We start from the raw sequence: 25,478 nt of genomic DNA, 5'->3' as shown, positions 1-25,478 counted from the left end.
CCTATGGGCCATTCTATCTGGACAAGGCTACTCACGCTACAGAAACAGGAAATAGTTATCATGCCCTAGGGCCATTCTATCTGGACAAGGCTACTCACGCTACAGAAACAGGAAATAGTTATCATGCCCTAGGGCCATTCTGTCTGGACAAGGCTACTCATGCTACAGAAACAGGAAATAGTTATCATGCCCTAGGGCCATTCTGTCTGGACAAGGCTACTCACGCTACAGAAACAGGAAATAGTTATCATGCCCTAGGGCCATTCTGTCTGGACAAGGCTACTCACGCATCAGAAACAGGAAATAGTTATCATGCCCTAGGGCCATTCTGTCTGGGACAAGGCTACTTCATTATCCTGTGATCCAGTAAGAATCAACGTGGCCATAACAAACACATCTCAACGTGACCATAACAAACACATCTCAACGTGGTCATAACAAACACATCTCAACGTGGCCATAACAAACACATCTCAACGTGGCCACAACAAACACATCTCAACGTGGCCACAACAAACACATCTCAACGTGGCCACAACAAACACATCTCAATGTGGTCACAACAAACACATCTCAACGTGGTCATAACAAACACATCTCAACGTGGCCATAACAAACAACATCTCAATGTGGTCACAACAAACACATCTCAACGTGGCCACAACAAACACATCTCAACGTGGCCATAACAAACACATCTCAATGTGGTCACAACAAACACATCTCAACGTGGCCATAACAAACACATCTCAACGTGGCCACAACAAACACATCTCAACGTGGCCACAACAAACACATCTCAACGTGGCCATAACAAACACATCTCAACGTGGCCACAACAAACACATCTCAACGTGGCCACAACAAACACATCTCAACGTGGCCATAACAAACACATCTCAACGTGGCCACAACAAACACATCTCAACGTGGCCACAACAAACACATCTCAACGTGGCCATAACAAACACATCTCAACGTGGCCATAACAAACACACCTACACTGCGCTGGTGCCTTTCTCTCTGGTTAGTTTGTCATTATTTGATTAGCAGGTGTAAATGAATTGACCCAGGACATGGTTAGGGATACAGCAGTAGTAGAAGTGTCTTTGTGTATATCCCAAACTGCACCCTATTCCCTATATAGTGCACCACTTTCGACCAGGGACCATTGGGTAGTGCACTATGTAGGGAATAGGGTGCCATTTTGGATGCAGACTACTGCTAATGCTGTAACCCTAATCATGTTCTGTGTTACTTCATTTAACCTGGACTCTGGTCAAAAGTAGTGCACTATGTAGGGAATAGGGTGCCATTCGTGGGCCAGCTGTAGTGTCTTCCTTCCCATAGCCACCTAGCCTGTCCACAGGGGAGTGAGGATGTACCGATAACTGGTAGGCAAGTGTTCACTTCCAGCCATTAGGACTGCAGGAAGGTCACACACACACACACACACACACACACACACACACACACACACACACACACACACACACACACACACACACACACACACACACACACACACACACACACACACACACACACACACACACACACACACACACACACACACCTGATTAGTTGTCATTATGTGGCTGGCAAAAAGGTTAGAGCAACATGTGATCTACCAGGCCCTGGGCTCGGGCTGCTTTCTGGTTACCTGCATGGTGGGACTACAGTACAGCACCACTAACACCTAGCTACAGCAAGTCAATTGATGTGTGTGTGTGTGTGTGTGTGTGTGTGTGTGTGTGTGTGTGTGTGTGTGTGTGTGTGTGTGTGTGTGTGTGTGAGGCTGATTTTCATTCCAAAGTGTGTATGTTTATACAGAGATGAATGAATCATAGGGATGTTTGTTCAACAGAACCAAACAGACAGACGGGCGACATCCCAAACAGTACCCTATTCCCTATTTAGTGCACTACTTTTGACCCCCATTCGGCTCTGGTCATATTTGGGACGCAGCAAGGGAGATTGCTCCTGTCTGCATATATAACCACCAAATGGAAAAAGACTTGTTCACCTTCATTTAAAGTACAGTGATCTTTCACAATAACAAGGCATCATCATCATCATGACAATAACCACGGTGGAGGCAGCAGCATCGTCTGCCCTAACAACTTGTGATGATATTCATATCTGTTATTATCATTACTGTTAGTTATGGAGGTGATATCCCCACCCCGCTGCTCCACTCGCAGAGCAATCACAATCAACACTATACTCAGGATGCTCTGTCCCAAATGGCACCCTGTTGCCGATACACTGCACTACTTTTAAACCAGGAGGCTAATAGGGTTCTGGTCAGAAGTAGTGCACTATATAGGGAATAGGTTGCCATTTGGGATGTAATCATAGGCTTCATTAAGGGTCAGCTGGGAGCCAATAGAATTGATTCTGATTATGACAACCATCATCTGGATGGTGCCCTTGTCTGACTGACTTATGAGAGGGCCACATGGGATTTGCAGAGAATGCATAACTTTACAGGCGTGAAGTGATTAAAGGGACAATCTATGATTCAAAAAACAGCTAAACTGTTTTTGCTAAACAGCTGAGGGATGGGGCTGGAGAAATGTAAAGTTCACAGACGAAGCTATGGATGCAAGGACTGACAATCCATGAGATCTAAGTGAAGTTTTAATCATGTTCTGAAGCTATACAGAGTTATGTTTACAATTACAGTGTTTACAAACAATGCAGTAAAAACTAGTTTATATTTTGTGTTCTGATGGGGTACGACAGTTGAAGTAAGCTCATGAGGCATTTATAAGTTATATTCCTCAACACTCAATGGCTATATATGGTCAATTTAAAAGTAAAATAAATAAACGTACCAATCCCAGATTGCCCCTTTAAAGGACGCAGGCACAATCAACATTGGAGCTCTATTCTAACCTCATCTCCCCGCTCTGAATGGTATTGCACTCCCTCTGACTGTCTGACTGTCTGAAACTAGCCTGTCACTATGCTGCTGCCACTGATCTCCCCCCTCTGATTAGTGTTGCACTCCCTCTGACTGTCTGACTGTCTGAAACTCGCCTGTCACTATGCTGCTGCCACTGATCTCCCCCCTCTGATTAGTGTTGCACTCCCTCTGACTGTCTGACTGTCTGAAACTCGCCTGTCACTATGCTGCTGCCACTGATCTCCCCCCTCTGATTAGTGTTGCACTCCCTCTGACTGTCTGACTGTCTGAAACTAGCCTGTCACTATGCTGCTGCCACTGATCTCCCCCCTCTGATTAGTATTGCACTCCCTCTGACTGTCTGACTGTCTGAAACTAGCCTGTCACTGTGCTGCTACCACTGATCTCCCCCCTCTGATTAGTGTTGCACTCCCTCTGACTGTCTGACTGTCTGAAACTAGCCTGTCACTATGCTGCTGCCACTGATCTCCCCCCTCTGATTAGTATTACACTCCCTCTGACTGTCTGACTGTCTGAAACTCGCCTGTCACTATGCTGCTGCCACTGATCTCCCCCCTCTGATTAGTGTTACACTCCCTCTGACTGTCTGACTGTCTGAAACTCGCCTGTCACTATGCTGCTGCCACTGATCTCCCCCCTCTGATTAGTGTTGCACTCCCTCTGACTGTCTGACTGTCTGAAACTCGCCTGTCTCTATGCTGCTGCCACTGATCTCCCCCCTCTGATTAGTATTACACTCCCTCTGACTGTCTGAAACTAGCCTGTCACTATGCTGCTGCCACTGATCTCCCCCCTCTGATTAGTATTACACTCCCTCTGACTGTCTGAAACTAGCCTGTCACTATGCTGCTGCCACTGATCTCCCCCCTCTGATTAGTATTGCACTCCCTCTGACTGTCTGACTGTCTGAAACTAGCCTGTCACTATGCTGCTGCCACTCTACAGACGTCCAGGCCATGTTACAAACACTGTGATAAATGATGTTGTAAAAAGGTGTTTATATACATTTTATCAGTTCAATTTTAGCAACACTGTAATGTCTTGCTGTGAAAGCTGTTGGAGTCACTGTAATGTCTTACCTTGAAAGCTGTTGGAGTCACTGTAATGTCTTACCTTGAAAGCTGTTGGAGTCACTGTAATGTCTTACCTTGAAAGCTGTTGGAGTCACTGTAATGTCTTACCTTGAAAGCTGTTGGAGTCACTGTAATGTCTTGCTGTGAAAGCTGTTGGAGTCACTGTAATGTCTTGCCGTGAAAGCTGCTGGAGTCACTGTAATGTCTTGCTGTGAAAGCGGTTGGAGTCACTGTAATGTCTTGCTGTGAAAGCTGTTGGAGTCACTGTAATGTCTTGCTGTGAAAGCTGTTGGAGTCACTGTAATGTCTTGCTGTGAAAGCTGTTGGAGTCACTGTAATGTCTTACCTTGAAAGCTGTTGGAGTCACTGTAATGTCTTACCTTGAAAGCTATTGGAGTCACTGTAATGTCTTGCTGTGAAAGCTGTTGGAGTCACTGTAATGTCTTGCTGTGAAAGCTGTTGGAGTCACTGTAATGTCTTGCTGTGAAAGCTGTTGGAGTCACTGTAATGTCTTGCCGGTAAAGCTGTTGGAGCCACAGTAATGTCTTACCTTGAAAGCTGTTGGAGTCACTGTAATGTCTTACCTTGAAAGCTGTTGGAGTCACTGTAATGTCTTGCCGTGAAAGCTGTTGAAGTCACTGTAATGTCTTGCTGTGAAAGCTGTTGGAGTCACTGTAATGTCTTGCTGTGAAAGCTGTTGGAGTCACTGTAATGTTTTGCCGTGAAAGCTGCTGGAGTCACTGTAATGTTTTGCCTTGAAAGCTGTTGGAGTCACTGTAATGTCTTACCTTGAAAGCTATTGGAGTCACTGTAATGTCTTGCTGTGAAAGCTGTTGGAGTCACTAATGTCTTGCCGTGAAAGCTGTTGGAGTCACTGTAATGTCTTGCTGTGAAAGCTGTTGGAGTCACTGTAATGTCTTGCTGTGAAAGCTGTTGGAGTCACTGTAATGTCTTGCTGTGAAAGCTGTTGGAGTCACTAATGTCTTGCCGTGAAAGCTGTTGGAGTCACTGTAATGTCTTGCTGTGAAAGCTGTTGGAGTCACTGTAATGTCTTGCTGTGAAAGCTGTTGGAGTCACTGTAATGTCTTACCTTGAAAGCTGTTGGAGTCACTGTAATGTCTTACCTTGAAAGCTGTTGGAGTCACTGTAATGTCTTGCTGTGAAAGCTGTTGGATTCACTGTAATGTCTTGCCGTGAAAGCTGTTGGAGTCACTGTAATGTCTTACCTTGAAAGCTGTTGGAGTCACTGTAATGTCTTGCCGTGAAAGCTGTTGGAGTCACTGTAATGTCTTGCTGTGAAAGCTGTTGGAGTCACTGTAATGTCTTGCTGTGAAAGCTGTTGGAGTCACTGTAATGTCTTACCTTGAAAGCTGTTGGAGTCACTGTAATGTCTTGCTGTGAAAGCTGTTGGAGTCACTGTAATGTCTTGCCGTGAAAGCTGTTGGAGTCACTGTAATGTCTTACCTTGAAAGCTGTTGGAGTCACTGTAATGTCTTGCTGTGAAAGCTGTTGGAGTCACTGTAATGTCTTGCCGTGAAAGCTGTTGGAGTCACTGTAATGTCTTGCCGTGAAAGCTGTTGGAGTCACTGTAATGTCTTGCCGTGAAAGCTGTTGGAGCCACAGTAATGTCTTACCTTGAAAGCTGTTGGAGTCACTGTAATGTCTTACCTTGAAAGTTGTTGGAGTCACTGTAATGTCTTGCCGTGAAAGCTGTTGGAGTCACTGTAATGTCTTGCCGTGAAAGCTGCTGGAGTCACTGTAATGTCTTGCTGTGAAAGCGGTTGGAGTCACTGTAATGTCTTGCTGTGAAAGCTGTTGGAGTCACTGTAATGTCTTGCTGTGAAAGCTGTTGGAGTCACTGTAATGTCTTGCTGTGAAAGCTGTTGGAGTCACTGTAATGTCTTACCTTGAAAGCTGTTGGAGTCACTGTAATGTCTTACCTTGAAAGCTATTGGAGTCACTGTAATGTCTTGCTGTGAAAGCTGTTGGAGTCACTGTAATGTCTTGCCGTGAAAGCTGCTGGAGTCACTGTAATGTCTTGCTGTGAAAGCGGTTGGAGTCACTGTAATGTCTTGCTGTGAAAGCTGTTGGAGTCACTGTAATGTCTTGCTGTGAAAGCTGTTGGAGTCACTGTAATGTCTTGCTGTGAAAGCGGTTGGAGTCACTGTAATGTCTTGCTGTGAAAGCTGTTGGAGTCACTGTAATGTCTTGCTGTGAAAGCTGTTGGAGTCACTGTAATGTCTTGCTGTGAAAGCTGTTGGAGTCACTGTAATGTCTTGCTGTGAAAGCTGTTGGAGTCACTGTAATGTCTTGCTGTGAAAGCTGTTGGAGTCACTGTAATGTCTTACCTTGAAAGCTGTTGGAGTCACTGTAATGTCTTACCTTGAAAGCTATTGGAGTCACTGTAATGTCTTGCTGTGAAAGCTGTTGGAGTCACTGTAATGTCTTACCTTGAAAGCTGTTGGAGTCACTGTAATGTCTTACCTTGAAAGCTATTGGAGTCACTGTAATGTCTTGCTGTGAAAGCTGTTGGAGTCACTGTAATGTCTTGCTGTGAAAGCTGTTGGAGTCACTGTAATGTCTTGCTGTGAAAGCTGTTGGAGTCACTGTAATGTCTTGCCGGTAAAGCTGTTGGAGCCACAGTAATGTCTTACCTTGAAAGCTGTTGGAGTCACTGTAATGTCTTACCTTGAAAGCTGTTGGAGTCACTGTAATGTCTTGCCGTGAAAGCTGTTGAAGTCACTGTAATGTCTTGCTGTGAAAGCTGTTGGAGTCACTGTAATGTCTTGCTGTGAAAGCTGTTGGAGTCACTGTAATGTTTTGCCGTGAAAGCTGCTGGAGTCACTGTAATGTTTTGCCTTGAAAGCTGTTGGAGTCACTGTAATGTCTTACCTTGAAAGCTATTGGAGTCACTGTAATGTCTTGCTGTGAAAGCTGTTGGAGTCACTAATGTCTTGCCGTGAAAGCTGTTGGAGTCACTGTAATGTCTTGCTGTGAAAGCTGTTGGAGTCACTGTAATGTCTTGCTGTGAAAGCTGTTGGAGTCACTGTAATGTCTTGCTGTGAAAGCTGTTGGAGTCACTAATGTCTTGCCGTGAAAGCTGTTGGAGTCACTGTAATGTCTTGCTGTGAAAGCTGTTGGAGTCACTGTAATGTCTTGCTGTGAAAGCTGTTGGAGTCACTGTAATGTCTTACCTTGAAAGCTGTTGGAGTCACTGTAATGTCTTACCTTGAAAGCTGTTGGAGTCACTGTAATGTCTTGCTGTGAAAGCTGTTGGATTCACTGTAATGTCTTGCCGTGAAAGCTGTTGGAGTCACTGTAATGTCTTACCTTGAAAGCTGTTGGAGTCACTGTAATGTCTTGCCGTGAAAGCTGTTGGAGTCACTGTAATGTCTTGCTGTGAAAGCTGTTGGAGTCACTGTAATGTCTTGCTGTGAAAGCTGTTGGAGTCACTGTAATGTCTTACCTTGAAAGCTGTTGGAGTCACTGTAATGTCTTGCTGTGAAAGCTGTTGGAGTCACTGTAATGTCTTGCCGTGAAAGCTGTTGGAGTCACTGTAATGTCTTACCTTGAAAGCTGTTGGAGTCACTGTAATGTCTTGCTGTGAAAGCTGTTGGAGTCACTGTAATGTCTTGCCGTGAAAGCTGTTGGAGTCACTGTAATGTCTTGCCGTGAAAGCTGTTGGAGTCACTGTAATGTCTTGCCGTGAAAGCTGTTGGAGCCACAGTAATGTCTTACCTTGAAAGCTGTTGGAGTCACTGTAATGTCTTACCTTGAAAGTTGTTGGAGTCACTGTAATGTCTTGCCGTGAAAGCTGTTGGAGTCACTGTAATGTCTTGCCGTGAAAGCTGCTGGAGTCACTGTAATGTCTTGCTGTGAAAGCGGTTGGAGTCACTGTAATGTCTTGCTGTGAAAGCTGTTGGAGTCACTGTAATGTCTTGCTGTGAAAGCTGTTGGAGTCACTGTAATGTCTTGCTGTGAAAGCTGTTGGAGTCACTGTAATGTCTTACCTTGAAAGCTGTTGGAGTCACTGTAATGTCTTACCTTGAAAGCTATTGGAGTCACTGTAATGTCTTGCTGTGAAAGCTGTTGGAGTCACTGTAATGTCTTGCCGTGAAAGCTGCTGGAGTCACTGTAATGTCTTGCTGTGAAAGCGGTTGGAGTCACTGTAATGTCTTGCTGTGAAAGCTGTTGGAGTCACTGTAATGTCTTGCTGTGAAAGCTGTTGGAGTCACTGTAATGTCTTGCTGTGAAAGCGGTTGGAGTCACTGTAATGTCTTGCTGTGAAAGCTGTTGGAGTCACTGTAATGTCTTGCTGTGAAAGCTGTTGGAGTCACTGTAATGTCTTGCTGTGAAAGCTGTTGGAGTCACTGTAATGTCTTGCTGTGAAAGCTGTTGGAGTCACTGTAATGTCTTGCTGTGAAAGCTGTTGGAGTCACTGTAATGTCTTACCTTGAAAGCTGTTGGAGTCACTGTAATGTCTTACCTTGAAAGCTATTGGAGTCACTGTAATGTCTTGCTGTGAAAGCTGTTGGAGTCACTGTAATGTCTTACCTTGAAAGCTGTTGGAGTCACTGTAATGTCTTACCTTGAAAGCTATTGGAGTCACTGTAATGTCTTGCTGTGAAAGCTGTTGGAGTCACTGTAATGTCTTGCTGTGAAAGCTGTTGGAGTCACTGTAATGTCTTGCCGTGAAAGCTGTTGAAGTCACTGTAATGTCTTGCTGTGAAAGCTGTTGGAGTCACTGTAATGTCTTACCTTGAAACCTGTTGGAGTCACTGTAATGTCTTACCTGGAAAGCCATTGCGAAACCTGGATCCGAGGGGCAGTAGTTCAGGAGTATATTCATTATATCCTCCTACAAAGACTTGGCTTAGCGCGTTGAGACCTGCCAGGTGGCCTGGAGAAGAGCCTGTCCTGTTTCTCTGTCTGTCCACCTGAAAAGATCCAGAAATGATTCAGTACACCATCCTCTGGCTCTGCCTTGATGGATCAGCAAAGACAAGACTCCTATTATAGCAGTCTGTCAATGGATCAGCAAAGAGAAGACTCCTATTATAGCAGTCTGTCAATGGATCAGCAAAGAGAAGACTCCTATTATAGCAGTCTGTCAATGGATCAGCAAAGAGAAGACTCCAATTATAGCAGTCTGTCAATGGATCAGCAAAGAGAAGACTCCTATTATAGCGGTCTGTCAATGGATCAGCAAAGAGAAGACTCCAATTATAGCAGTCTGTCAATGGATCAGCAAAGAGAAGATTCCTATTATAGCAGTCTGTCAATGGATCAGCAAAGAGAAGACTCCTATTATAGCAGTCTGTCAATGGATCAGCAAAGAGAAGACTCCTATTATTGCAGTCTGTCAATGGATCAGCAAAGAGAAGACTCCTATTATAGCAGTCTGTCAATGGATCAGCAAAGAGAAGACTCCAATTATAGCAGTCTGTCAATGGATCAGCAAAGAGAAGACTCCAATTATAGCAGTCTGTCAATGGATCAGCAAAGAGAAGACTCCTATTATAGCAGTCTGTCAATGGATCAGCAAAGAGAAGACTCCTATTATAGCAGTCTGTCAATGGATCAGCAAAGAGAAGACTCCTATTATAGAAGTCTGTCAATGGACATATGAGATTAGATTCCAGTCACAGACGTCTGACCTCAGAATGGGAACAGCGATGTTTTCAGATGACAGTGCATTAAGGAACCTTTTTACAAAATGAAACATATCCTAAAATATCCAAGAAACTCACACTATCGATTACACATTCTTTTCAGGGGTAGAAAGTTACTGAAAAAGCAAAGCACCTTTAACCATCCTGTTCTCCGAGATCTGCCAAAGTTCACAGTGTGGATATCGATCTCACGGTTCAGCCGGTCGCTGACCATGGTTCCCACACCAGATCCAAGGTTGAACTTGTGAACAATTCTGCCATTCCGAACCCCCAGAACTAAGAAGTCATCTCCATCAATGCCTGGAACCATATAATAGAAATATGGAACACAAAGATATATATATATATATATACACACACAATATAGAACACATATATACAATATAGAATACAAATATACAATATAGAACACATATATCATATATACAATATAGAACACATATATACAATATAGAACACATATATACTGCTCAAAAAAATAAAGGGAACACTTAAACAACACAATGTAACTCCAAGTCAATCACACTTCTGTGAAATCAAACTGTCCACTTAGGAAGCAACACTGATTGACAATAAATTTCACATGCTTTTGTGCAAATGGAATAGACAACAGGTGGAAATTATAGGCAATTAGCAAGACACCCCCAATAAAGGAGTGGTTCTGCAGGTGGTGACCACAGACCACTTCTCAGTTCCTATGCTTCCTGGCTGATGTTTTGGTCACTTTTGAATGCTGGCGGTGCTTACACTCTAGTGGTAGCATGAGACGGAGTCTACAACCCACACAAGTGGCTCAGGTAGTGCAGCTCATCCAGGATGGCACATCAATGCGAGCTGTGGCAAGAAGGTTTGCTGTGTCTGTCAGCGTAGTGTCCAGAGCATGGAGGCGCTACCAGGAGACAGGCCAGTACATCAGGAGACGTGGAGGAGGCCGTAGGAGGGCAACAACCCAGCAGCAGGACCGCTACCTCCGCCTTTGTGCAAGGAGGAGCAGGGGGAGCACTGCCAGAGCCCTGCAAAATGACCTCCAGCAGGCCACAAATGTGCATGTGTCTGCTCAAACAGTCAGAAACAGACTCCATGAGGGTGGTATGAGGGCCCGACGTCCACAGGTGGGGGTTGTGCTTACAGCCTAACACCGCGTGCAGGACGTTTGGCATTTGCCAGAGAACACCAAGATTGGCAAATTCGCCACTGGCGCCCTGTGCTCTTCACAGATGAAAGCAGGTTCACACTGAGCACATGTGACAGACGTGACAGAGTCTGGAGACGCCGTGAAGAACGTTCTGCTGCCTGCAACATCCTCCAGCGTGACCGGTTTGGCGGTGGGTCAGTCATGGTGTGGGGTGGCATTTCTTTGGGGGGCCGCACAGCCCTCCATGTGCTCGCCAGAGGTAGCCTGACTGCCATTAGGTACCGAGATGAGATCCTCAGACCCCTTGTGAGACCATATGCTGGTGCGGTTGGCCCTGGGTTCCTCCTAATGCAAGACAATGCTAGACCTCAAGTGGCTGGAGTATGTCAGCAGTTCCTTCAAGAGGAAGGCATTGATGCTATGGACTGGCTCGCCCGTTCCCCAGACCTGAATCCAATTGAGCACATCTGGGACATCATGTCTCGCTCCATCCACCAACGTCACGTTGCACCACAGACTGTCCAGGAGTTGGCGGATGCTTTAGTCCAGGTCTGGGAGGAGATCCCTCAGTAGACCATCCGCCACCTCATCAGGAGCATGCCCGGGAGTTGTAGGGAGGTCATACAGGCACGTGGAGGCCACACACACTACTGAGCCTCATTTTGACTTGTTTTAAGGACATTACATCAAAGTTGGATCAGCCTGTAGTGTGGTTTTCCACTTTCATTTTGAGTGTGACTCCAAATCCAGACCTCCATGGGTTGATAAATTGGATTTCCATTTATTTTTGTGTGATTTTGTTGTCAGCACATTCAACTATGTAAAGAAAAAAGTATTTAATAAGATTATTTCATTCATTCAGATCTAGGATGTGTTATTTTAGTGTTCCCTTTATTTTTTTGAGCAGTGTATCATATATACAATATAGAACACATATATCATATATACAATAGAGAACACATATATCATATATACAATATAGAACACGTATATCATATATACAATATAGAACACGTATATCATATATACAACAGAGAACACATATATCATATATACAATATAGAACACGTATATCATATATACAATAGAGAACACATATATCATATATACAATAGAGAACACATATATCATATATACAATAGAGAACACATATATCATATATACAATAGAGAACACATATATCATATATACAATAGAGAACACATATATCATATATACAATAGAGAACACATATATCATATATACAATATAGAACACATATTTCATATATACAATATAGAACACATATATAGTTGAAGTCGGAGGTTTACATACACCTTAGCCAAATAGATTTTAACTCAGTTATTCACAATTCCTGACATTTAATCCTAGTAAAAATTCCCTGTCTCAGGTCAGTTAGGATCACCACTTTATTTTAAGAATGTGAAATGTCAGAATAATAGTACAGAGAATGATTTATTTCAGCTTTTCTTTCTTTCATCATATTCCCAGTGGGTCAGAAGTTTACATACACTCAATTAGTATTTGGTAGCATTGCCTTTAAATTGTTTAGCTTGGGTCAAACATTTCGGGTAGCCTTCCACAAGCTTCCCACAATAAGTTGGGTGAATTTTGGCCCATTCCTCCTGACAGAGCTGGTGTAACTGAGTGAGGATTGTAGGCCTCCTTGCTCGCACACACTTTTTAAGTTCTGCCCACAAATGTTCTATGGGATTGAGGTCAGGGCTTTGTGATGGCCACTCCAATACCTTGACTTTGCTGTCCTTAAGCCATTTTGCCACAACTTTGGAAGTTTGCTTGAGGTCATTGTCCATTTGGAAGACCCATTTGCAACCAAGCTTTAACTTCCTGACTGATGTCTTGAGATGTTGCTTCAATATATCCACATAATTTCCCTTCCTCATGATGCCACCTGTTTTGTGAAGTGCACCAGTCCCTCCTGCAGCAAAGCACCCTCACAACATGATGCTGCCACCCCTGTGCATCACGGTTGTATTCTTTGGCTTGCAAGCCTCTCCTTTTTTCCTCCAAACATAACGATGGTCATTATGGCCAAACAGTTCTATTTTTCTTTCAACAGACCAGAGGACATTTCTCAAAAAAGTACGATCTTTGTCCCCATGTGCAGTTGCAAACCGTAGTCTGGCTTTTTTATGGCGGTTTTGGAGCAGTGGCTTCTTCCTTGCTGAGCGGCCTTTCAGGTTATGTCGATATAGGACTCGTTTTACTATGGATATAGATACTTTTGTACCTGTTTCCTCCAGCATCTTCACAAGGTCCTTTGCTGTTGTTCTGGGATTGATTTGCACTTTTCGCACCAAAGTACGTTCATCTCTAGGAGACAGAACGTGTCTCCTTCCTGAGCGGTATGACGGCTGCGTGGTCCCATGGTGTTTACACTTGCGTACTATTGTTTGTACAGATGAACGTGGTACCTTCAGGTGTTTGGAAATTGCTCCCAAGGATGAACCAGACTTGTGGAGGTCTGCAATTTTTTTGGGCTGATTTCTTTTGATTTACCATGATGTCAAGCAAATAGGCACTGAGTTTGAAGGTAGGCCTTGAAATACATCCACAGGTACAACTCCAATTGACTCAAATTATGTCAATCAGCCTATCAGAAGCTTCTAAAGCCATGACATCATTTTCTGGAATTTTCAAAGCTTTTTAAAAGCACAGTAAACCTCTGACCCACTGGAATTGTGATACAGTGAATTATAAGTGAAATAATCTGTCTGTAAACAATTGTTGGAAAAACTACTTGTGTCATGCACAAAGTAGATGTCCTAACCGACTTGCCAAAACTATAGTTTGTTAACAAGAAATTTGTGGAGTGGTTGAAAAACGAGTTTTAATTAATGACTCCAACCTAAGTGTATGTAAACTTCCGACTTCAACTGTATATCAAATATACAATATAGAACACATATATACAATATAGAACACATATTTCATATATACAATATATAACACATATATCAAATATACAATATAGAACACATATATACAATATAGAACACATATATCAAATATACAATATGGAACACATATATACAATACAGAACACATATATAAAATATAGAACACATATATCATATATACAATATAGAACACATATTTAATATATACAATATAGAACACATATATCAAATATACAATAGAGAACACATATATACAATACAGAACACATATATACAATATAGAACACATATATCATATATACAATACAGAACACATATATACAATAGAGAACACATATATACAATATAGAACACATATATATAATAGAGAACACATATATAATATATACAATATAGAACACATACAGTGCCTTGCGAAAGTGTTCGGCCCCCTTGAACTTTTCGACCTTTTGCCACATTTCAGGCTTCAAACATAAAGATATAAAACTGTAATTTTTTGTGAAGAATCAACAACAAGTAGGACACAATTATGAAGTGGAACGACATTTATTGGATATTTCAAACCTTTTTAAGAAATAAAAAAACGTAAAAATTGGCCGTGCAAAATTATTCAGCCCCTTTACTTTCAGTGCAGCAAACTCTCTCCAGAAGTTCAGTGAGTATCTCTGAATGATCCAATGTTGACCTAAATGACTAATGATGATAAATAGAATCCACCTGTGTGTAATCAAGTCTCCGTATAAATGCACCTGCTCTGTGATAGTCTCAGAGGTCCGTTTAAAGCGCAGAGAGCATCATGAAGAACAAGGAACACACCAGGCAGGTCCGAGATACTGTTGTGGAGAAATTTAAAGCCGGATTTGGATACAAAAAGATTTCCCAAGCTTTAAACATCCCAAGGAGCACTGTGCAAGCGATAATATTCAAATGGAAGGAGTATCAGACCACTGCAAATCTACGAAGACCCGGCCGTCCCTCTAAACTTTCAGCTCATACAAGGAGAAGACTGATCAGAGATGCAGCCAAGAGGCCCATGATCACTCTGGATGAACTGCAGAGATCTACAGCTGAGGTGGGAGACTCTGTCCATAGGACAATAATCAGTCGTATACTGCACAAATCTGGCCTTTATGGAAGATTGGCAAGAAGAAAGCCATTTCTTAAAGATATCCATAAAAACTGTCGTTTAAATTTTGCCACTTGCCACCTGGGAGACACACCAAACATGTGGAAGAAGGTGCTCTGGTCAGATTAAACCAAAATCAAACTTTTTGGCAACAATGCAAAACGTTATGTTTGGCGTAAAAGCAACACAGCTCATCACCCTGAACACACCATCCCCACTGTCAAACATGGTGGTGGCAGCATCATGGTTTGGGCCTGCTTTTCTTCAGCAGGGGCAGGGAAGATGGTTAAAATTGATGGGAAGATGGATGGATGCCAAATACAGGACCATTCTGGAAGAAAACCTGATGAAGTCTGCAAAAGACCTGAGACTGGGACGGAGATTTGTCTACCAACAAGACAATGATCCAAAACATAAAGCAAAATCTACAATGGAATGGTTCACAAATAAACATATCCAGGTGTTAGAATGGCCAAGTCAAAGTCCAGACCTGAATCCAATCGAGAATCTGTGGAAAGAACTGAAAACTGCTGTTCACAAACGCTCTCCATCCAACCTCACTGAGCTCGAGCTGTTTTGCAAGGAGGAATGGGCAAAAATTTCAGTCTCTCGATGTGCAAAACTGATAGAGACATACCCCAAGCGACTTACAGCTGTAATCGCAGCAAAAGGTGGCGCTACAAAGTATTAACTTAAGGGGGCTGAATAATTTTGCACGCCCAATTTTTCAGTTTTTTATTTGTTAAAAAAGTTTGAAATATCCAATAAATTTCGTTCCACTTCATGATTGTGTCCCACTTGTTGTTGATTCTTCACAAAAAATTACAGTTTTATATCTTTATGTTTGAAGCCTGAAATGTGACAAAAGGTCGAAAAGTTCAAGGGGGCCGAATACTTTCGCAAGGCACTGTATATACAATATACAATATAGAACACATATATACAATAGAGTACACATATATAATATATACAATATAGAACACATATATACAATATAGAACACATATAATATATACAATATAGAACACATATAATATATACAATATAGAACACATATCATAAATACAATATAGATTACATGCTGTATGATGAGAAAAAGCATATAGGATATGTATTATATATCTGGACCATATGGCATGGACTCAAAACACACACAACCCATTGTCTTACGTCATCAGACTATTCCGCCTGCACTGATCGGTCTCGTATCTCACAAAGTATCTCACAAAGTACATCAAGTAGTCCGGCTATTATGTGCTGCATAACATTTGAAAATATGACCTATGTGACATTGTCTGCTGAAACCCATTTCTGCCTCAAATCTGTCTGAATGAATCTAAGCTAAATCAATGAATATGTCTCACAAAGTACATCACAAAGTTCATCAAGTAGTTCGGCTATTATGTGCTGCATAACATTTGTAAATATTACCTATGTGACATTGTCTGCTGAAACCCATTTCTGCCACAAATCTGTCTGAATGAATCTAAGCTAAATCAATGAATATGTCAATAATGTTGATGTTTTTGGGGTGAGGAAGGCTTAGTCACACCATCTAGTGAAGGACGTTTGTGCTTCATGGAGCAGTATATGGGTGGAGGGACCAGCGTCACGGAGGACTACTTTTGTTTTTATATACTTCCTACTCTTCTATTTCTTCAATAGTTTGTATATCTATGTTTGGTTTCATGGGATAATTGCTTCTAAAGTTCGAAAACATCTAACTTGACTAGACATTTTGCAATTGCTTCATACAATCCAAAAACATCACAAAGTTTAATATAAAGCAAAGCATTCTACTGGATGATATGTCCCATGGAGGTTTGATGTCAATTTATCAGACCAATTATACTTGTTCGTTGTTCGTCATCCTTCCTTTTTAATTTCCCTCTTTTTATTTAGTCCTCTTTCTTTCTTTGTACAGTGCTATTGTTTCTGTTCAGTTTCTTCCCCTGACGACTGCATCATTATTCAAGTTGGCTGTCTCCTTCCTCCTCTCCCTCTATGAATCACCCTAAATAGTCATCTCTAGAGGGAACCAGCCAAGTGCAGAAGATCCACAACCCAACCCTTGTGTTTCCTATTCAGCTGTCCCAAATGGTACCCTATTCCCTACATAGTGCTAGTTTTGACCAGAGCCCTGTGGGCTACATATGCACAATATAGGGAATAGGGTGCCATTTGGGATGCACACTCTGTCTTTTGATTAAACATACTGTGCACTGATGACATGGCATTCAGTTAAGCAGCTATTAAAGTTGACCTGAGAGAAAGGAAACATTTAAAAATAAGGAAGGAAAGGAAATTAAGGAAGGAAGGAAGGAAGGCTAGAGCTACATCTGTCCCTTATTAATAGTGTATCCAATTTATGTCTCATCTGCCTCATATCAAAGAACATTAAAAGCTATTAACATAAATCAATGGGAGTCATTTGCTTGTTTGTATTACCTCTTCATCCATTGGCTGCCAGCTACAGCCTTTATTTTATTACCCTCTCTGAAAGAAAATAAAAAACTCTTGATGTGGAAAACAATAGTTTAGATGAGAGTTGAATTAATTGCAGGGAGATGGCTGGAACACTCATCAGTAGAAACAGGTTGAAACAGTCTCGTACTCTGCCAAAGGGAGTCCCTTGGCAAAAATATCTTTATTAGCGGGAAAGTGAGTGGATAGGTGTGTGTGTGTGTGTGTGTGTGTGTGTGTGTGTGTGTGTGTGTGTGTGTGTGTGTGTGTGTGTGTGTGTGTGTGTGTGTGTGTGTGTGTAATCTATCGCCCTGAAAAATCTATTAGGAACCACACATTGGGACTGCTCCACTCCTTTTGAAAACTAATGAATGAAAAATCCTAAAGGTTGAATGGAACTCAACTCTCCTTTAACACTTGAAAAATAGACTGCTCCATCCTCACCCTGTCCTTTCTGTCCAGAGAAGAGGATGAGGTTGTCCTTCAGCGCTGAGACGCTGTCGGCGAACGTTAGTTTCAGTTGGAACTCGTAGTAGACACTGAGACTGGGGATGGAGGAGTATGCTATGAACGAGGTGTACCCAAACTCATCATTCCCACTGAACCTGGCCCGGGTGATGTTGATGGCTACAGAGGAAAATAAAAAGCAATATACAAACTGTTACAGTTCGTTGCTCACCATCAAGGAACATATCGTTTTGTTACTCACCATCAAGACAAATATAGTTCTGTTACTCACCATCAAGAAAATTATAGTTCTGTTGCTCACCATCAAGGGACATATAGTTCTGTTGCTCACCATCAAGGGACATATAGTTCTGTTATTCACCATCAAGGGACATATAGTTCTGTTATTCACCATCAAGGGACATATAGTTCTGTTACTCACCATCAAGGGATATATAGTTATGTTACTCAACATCAAGGGACATATAGTTCTGTTACTCACCATCAAGGGACATATAGTTCTGTTACTCAACATCAAGGGACATATAGTTCTGTTACTCACCATCAAGAACAATATAGTTCTGTTGCTCACCATCAAGGGACATATAGTTCTGTTGCTCACCATCAAGGGACATATAGTTATGTTATTCACCATCAAGGGACATATATGTCTGTTACCCACCATCAAGGGACATATAGTTCTGTTACTCACAATCAAGGGACATATAGTTATGTTATTCACCATCAAGGGACATATATTTCTGTTACTCACCATCAAGGGACATATAGTTCTGTTACTCACCATCAAGGGACATATAGTTCTGTTATTCACCATCAAGGGACATATAGTTCTGTTGCTCACCATCAAGGAACATATAGTTCTGTTATTCACCATCAAGGGACATATAGTTCTGTTATTCACCATCAAGGGACATATAGTTCTGTTACTCACCATCAAGGGACATATAGTTCTGTTACTCAACATCAAGGGGCATATAGTTCTGTTACTCACCATCAAGAACAATATAGTTCTGTTGCTCACCATCAAGGGACATATAGTTCTGTTGCTCACCATCAAGGGACATATAGTTATGTTATTCACCATCAAGGGACATATATGTCTGTTACTCACCATCAAGGGACATATAGTTCTGTTACTCACCATCAAGGGACATATAGTTCTGTTATTCACCATCAAGGGACATATATTTCTGTTACTCACCATCAAGGGACATACAGTTCTGTTATTCACCATCAAGGGACATATAGTTCTGTTATTCACCATCAAGGGACATATAGTTCTGTTATTCACCATCAAGGGACATATAGTTCTGTTATTCACCATCAAGGGATATATATTTCTGTTACTCACCATCAAGGGACATATAGTTCTGTTACTCACCATCAAGGGATATATATTTCTGTTACTCACCATCAAGGGATATATATTTCTGTTACTCACCATCAAGGGACATATAGTTCTGTTACTCACCATCAAGGGACATATACTTATGTTATTCACCATCAAGTAACATATAGTTCTGTTATTCACCATCAAGTAACATCTAGTTCTGTTATTCACCATCAAGTAACATCTAGTTCTGTTATTCACCATCAAGGGACATATAGTTCTGTTATTCACCATCAAGTAACATCTAGTTCTGTTATTCACCATCAAGTAACATCTAGTTCTGTTATTCACCATCAAGGGACATATAGTTCTGTTATTCACCATCAAGGGACATATAGTTCTGTTACTCACCATCAAGTAACATCTAGTTCTGTTATTCACCATCAAGTAACATCTAGTTCTGTTATTCACCATCAAGGGACATATAGTTCTGTTATTCACCATCAAGTAACATCAAGTTCTGTTATTCACCATCAAGTAACATCTAGTTCTGTTACTCACCATCAAGGAACATATAGTTCTGTTATTCACCATCAAGTAACATCTAGTTCTGTTATTCACCATCAAGTAACATCTAGTTCTGTTATTCACCATCAAGTAACATCTAGTTCTGTTACTCACCATCAAGGAACATATAGTTCTGTTATTCACCATCAAGTAACATCTAGTTCTGTTATTCACCATCAAGGAACATCTAGTTCTGTTATTCACCATCAAGGGGCATATAGTTCTGTTACTCACCATCAAGGGACATATAGTTCTGTTACTCACCATCAAGGGACATATAGTTCTGTTACTCACCATCAAGGGACATATAGTTCTGTTATTCACCATCAAGGAACATCTAGTTCTGTTATTCACCATCAAGGGACATCTAGTTCTGTTATTCACCATCAAGGGACATCTAGTTCTGTTATTCACCATCAAGTAACATCTAGTTCTGTTACTCACCATCAAGTAACACCTAGTTATGTTATTCACCATCAAGGGACATATAGTTCTGTTACTCACCAACAAATATGAGGCAGAAATGCAACAACATTACAATTGCTCACCAACATAATGGCACAAGGTAGAAGAATAGAATAGACTAGAATAGACTAGGAAACCCTAGTGAGGATAACTGACAGTATACAATAGAATAGATTAGGAAACTCCAGTAAGGATAACTGACAGCATAGAATAGAAAAGACTAGAAGCCCCAGTGAAGATAACTGACAGTATAGAATAGAATAAACTAGAAGCCCCAGTGAGGATAACTGACAGTATAGAATAGAATAGACTAGAAGCCCCAGTGAGGATAACTGACAGTATAGAATAGAATAGACTAGAAGCCCCAGTGAGGATAACTGACAGTATAGAATAGAATAGACTAGAAGCCCCAGTGAGGATAATTGACAGTATAGAATAGACTAGAAGCCCCAGTGAGGATAATTCACAGTATAGAATAGAATAGACTAGAAGCCCCAGTGAGGATAACTGACAGTATAGAATAGACTAGAAGCCCCAGTGAGGATAACTGACAGTATAGTATAGAATAGACTAGAAGCCCCAGTGAGGATAACTGACAGCATAGAATAGAATAGACTAGAAGCCCCAGTGAGGATAACTGACAGTATAGAATAGAATAGACTAGAAGCCCCAGTGAGGATAATTGACAGTATAGAATAGACTAGAAGCCCAAGTGAGGATAATTGACAGTATAGAATAGACTAGAAGCCCCAGTGAGGATAACTGACAGTATAGAATAGAATAGACTAGAAGCCCCAGTGAGGATAACTGACAGTATAGAATAGACTAGAAGCCCCAGTGAGGATAACTGACAGTATAGTATAGAATAGACTAGAAGCCCCAGTGAGGATAACTGACAGTATAGAATAGAATAGACTAGAAGCCCCAGTGAGGATAATTGACAGTATAGAATAGAATAAACTAGAAGCCCAAGTGAGGATAACTGACAGTAGCCTACATATCTTAGTCCTATGGACATGAAACACTATAGACCTGGATGAAATAGAAGTGTACAGTAGCTGTAATATTACACACCGAACTGTGTGTTACACCCAGAACCAATGTATCTCTATATCACCATATCTCTATATACAGCTCTTACTACATCAATCTTAACATCACTATTCCATAAATGTCTTTGATTATTTCGTTTCCCACACGTCATCAGAATCAGCAGTACTAGCAGCTGCCACGAGACGGCACTGTTGATTCACCATGCCGTACCACAGACACCATGCCGTACCACAGACACCATGCCGTACCACCACCTCACAATGATATAAGGATGATGGCCTGTTTTAGAATACTGCCTTTTCCCCATCCCCATTTTCTTTTCATTAGTCGCTGCTAACAAAGGTTCTTGGCAGGCGAGCAACATTTCAAATACCCTACATAATGTTCACTGCTGGTAGCTAGGGGGACAATAACTAATCCCAGTGATTATCAATTACAATCAACAGTTTACTAGTTCTAAACGCATAGTTGATTCAATAATGCTGCCTGCCTGCCTCTTTCTCCCTTGTTCTCTTTCCATTTTAGCACTGACCACTGATTCACTGGATTTTACACCAGGGAGGGACTTAATGAGAATATCCTCTCTCCCTCCTCTCTCTCTCCCCCTCCCCCATCCCTCCCCAGAATCAATTAAACATCTGTGACATATCTCAGCACACCAATCAGACCCTGGTCGTGCACACAACATTAGGCTCTACATCTTAGCAAATATATTGTAAGTTGCATATTCTCTCTTTCTTTCTCATGATTTCCTTCTCTCTTTCTTTGTCTCTTTCCTTCCCCTCAGCCCTTCTAGCCCTCCATGTCTACATACAATGTCTGTGTCCCAAATGGTAGTCTATTCCCTTTATTCTGCACTACAGTTGTTTTAACATGGGGATTTGTGAAACGTATTCCTCAGTCTGAGGTGTCTCCACTTACGTCAGTGAATAGTTAGCTTTTTCACTTGGCGCCAACTGGTAAGACGCTTCAGGAGGAAGCTGTAATCGCTAATCAAGCAGCATGACGTCCTTTACAGAGCTCCCCTCTGTGACTGGTCGGTGCTCCTCTGTTTGGCTAGTGAATTATTGATGCCTGTTATGTAGGGATAAAATTCTGCTGTTATTGTTAAGTCTGGTTTGTATTTGGTTTCTATATTGGTTTTGTATTTCCACAGTGTTTATTGAATGGCTGTTTCACGGCTTTATAGCAACAGCTCAATCTGAGTTTCTATAGTCAGTTTGAACTGATTGTCTGTGGATGCTCCCTCAGTGGCATGCAGCGTGTTTTTTACCTCTGCTCTCTGAGTGCAATGCAGCTTCCCTCTCTTCCTGTTCCTCCTCCTCCTCCCCCTCCCCCTCCCCCTCCCCCTCTTTGTGGTTATTTGCAGGGAGAGCTGATATGAGCATGAATTCCTGTTGAGCTTCTTGTCAAGGGTCATATACATTGCTATTTCTAGTACAGAATAGTCTTGGGGATCAGGGCACTATACACTACATTTGACAAAGGATAGTGAGGTATCCACAGGGTACAAATCCCATCCTCCATCAAATATCATAAACAAGCACAAAAGGTTGTACGGTAGGTGGAGCCCAGGCGTGACCCCAATCGACAGGTTCAACAATGGTAGGTGGAGCCCAGGCGTGACCCCCAATCAACAGGTTCAACAATGGTAGGTGGAGCCCAGGCGTGACCCCCAATCGACAGGTTCAACAACGGTAGGTGGAGCCCAGGCGTGACCCCCAATCGACAGGTTCAACAACGGTAGGTGGAGCCCAGGCGTGACCTCCAATCGACAGGTTCAACAACGGTAGGTGGAGCCCAGGCGTGACCCCCTATCGACAGGTTCAACAATGGTAGGTAGAGCCCAGGCATAACCTCCTATTGACAGGTTCAGCGGTTGTGGAAGATCTTTGGTGTTCTATGTGTATTCCCTGACATCCTGTGTACCCTAAGCGGGGTGTTACAGCAACCGGATGCATCCGTTTTTCAGAAATACAGCTAATTCAACCTACAGTAGCTTATTTTTCTTCTGAAACCGGATGTGGGAACTCTTTTTGCGCCTGCTATGTTAGGTTACATCTGTGTGATAGCACTGAGAGTAGTGATTGGTCTCTTCTCTCTAGGTGGCCTCAAGCATTCCACATCTTTCCTCACACTCCGTCAGTATGAACTGAACATGGTGGTGCTACATCCAAAATGGCACTCTATTCCCTAAATAGTGCACTACTTTTGACCAGATCCATCAGGAAGTGCATTATGTAAGAAATAGGGTGCCATTTGGGATGCACCCACAACCATTAAAAATATAACCTAGCGACCCTTCCCCTGCTCCCACCCAATCTATACTGATACAGGAAGCCTTAAGGCTGACTTATTGGGAGTAGCTTGTGTTATTATATTCGTTGTAAACTGACGGTTTGAACAACACAAATCAATAGACACCATAAAGCCTGCTGTTGTTATTCTGAGTTCTGAGTTCACCTCATGTAGTCTAGTCCTAACTCCTGTAGCTAGGAGTATTGTATTATTATACACTACAATAGACCACATACAGGAAGCTCTGTGAGCTACAACATGAACTACAACATCCACCAAGTACAGTAGAAGTGTATATTGTGTTCTCCTCTCCCCATGGGAATGAATGTCTAACACATTATAAGACCTTGGCTGACATGGCTGGCTGCCATTCAATCAAAGCTTGCAATGGGGAAAATACACAACATTGCTTCTAGGCAGAGAAAACAGATGCCTATTTCAAGTAAATGTAGAGGTCAGATTCCCAAATGAAAATAAAATAAATGAATAATCATTCCCATTCATTTGAGATTGAGGCCTGCAGATTTATTTGAACTGTGTGTAGCCTATTGAATCCACCCACAACTGTGGGAAAATATTTCCTACAAGCCAAAAAATAACACTGCAATCTAAATCCTTCCAGAAATGAGATACAGCACAGCATCATGAAGAGAATAAGTAAGAGAGGAGGTTAAGTATTATCTCTGCTGTTATATATGTGATAGCCAGGTCCCAGATCAGTTTGAGCTGTAAGACCAGAAGTTTAGTATTATCTCTGCTGTTATAAATGTAATAGCCAGGCCCCAGATCAGTTTGAGCTGTAAGACAGGAAGTTTAGTATTATCTCTGCTGTTATATATGTGATAGACAGGTCCCAGATAAGTTTGAGCTGTAAGACAGGAAGTTTACTATTATCTCTGCTGTTATAAATATGATCGCCATCCCAGATAAGTTTGAGCTGTAAGACAGGAAGTTTAGTATTATCTCTGCTGTTATAAATATGATCGCCAGGTCCCAGATAAGTTTGAGCTGTAAGACAGGAAGTTTAGTATTATCTCTGCTGTTATAAATATGATCGCCAGGTCCCAGATCAGTTTGCACTGTGTTGCTATTGAATGACAAGACATGACAATGGCCATTGAGGGCATAAAGGATGTTCTATCACCCAGGTAGTGGTGAGGACATGAAGGATGTTCTATCACCCAGGTAGTGGTGAGGGCATAAAGGATGTTCTATCACCCAGGTAGTGGTGAGGGCATAAAGGATGTTCTATCACCCAGGTAGTGGTGAGGGCATAAAGGATGTTCTATCACCCAGGTGGTGGTGAGGGCATAAAGGATGTTCTATCACCCAGGTAGTGGTGAGGGCATAAAGGATGTTCTATCACCCAGGTGGTGGTGAGGGCATAAAGGATGTTCTATCACCCAGGTAGTGGTGAGGGCATAAAGGATGTTCTATCACCCAGGTGGTGGTGAGGGCATAAAGGACGTTCTATCACCCAGGTGGTGGTGAGGGCATAAAGGATGTTCTATCACCCAGGTAGTGGTGAGGGCATAAAGGACATTCTATCACCCAGGTAGTGGTGAGGGCATAAAGAACGTTCTATCACCCAGGTGGTGGTGAGGGCATGAAGGATGTTCTATCACCCAGGTAGTGGTGAGGGCATAAAGGATGTTCTATCACCCAGGTAGTGGTGAGGGCATAAAGGAAGTTCTATCACCCAGGTAGTGGTGAGGGCATAAAGGACGTTCTATCACCCAGGTAGTGGTGAGGGCATAAAGGACGTTCTATCACCCAGGTAGTGGTGAGGGCATAAAGGACGTTCTATCACCCAGGTAGTGGTGAGGGCATAAAGGACGTTCTATCACCCAGGAGGTGATGATACAAGCTGGGGAAAATAAAACCCATATTTCCAAGAGAAAAAGACACTGAGTGGACAAACCATTAAGAACACCGACTCTTTCCATGACATAGACTGACCAGGTGAATCCAGGTG

The 25,478-nt window shown here is 42.1% G+C and overlaps 1 protein-coding gene across 1 annotated transcript; it reads right to left on the bottom strand.

The window, feature by feature from the left end:
* Nucleotides 1-8,803: 8,803 nt before the first annotated feature.
* LOC123724360 (uncharacterized) lies at nt 8,804-21,780 on the bottom strand. Its single transcript, XM_045687134.1, has 3 exons — nt 17,767-21,780; nt 9,811-9,977; nt 8,804-8,942 (listed from the first exon to the last, which is right to left on the bottom strand). Exon 1 carries the CDS (start codon nt 19,622-19,624, stop codon nt 17,984-17,986), a length of 1,641 nt encoding a protein of 546 aa, XP_045543090.1. The 5' UTR covers nt 19,625-21,780; the 3' UTR covers nt 8,804-8,942; nt 9,811-9,977; nt 17,767-17,983.
* Nucleotides 21,781-25,478: the final 3,698 nt, after the last annotated feature.

Source organism: Salmo salar, chromosome ssa01, assembly GCF_905237065.1.
Source record: "Salmo salar chromosome ssa01, Ssal_v3.1, whole genome shotgun sequence".
Taxonomy (NCBI): Eukaryota; Metazoa; Chordata; class Actinopteri; order Salmoniformes; family Salmonidae; genus Salmo; species Salmo salar.
This window is presented reverse-complemented; position numbering and strand designations above follow the sequence as displayed.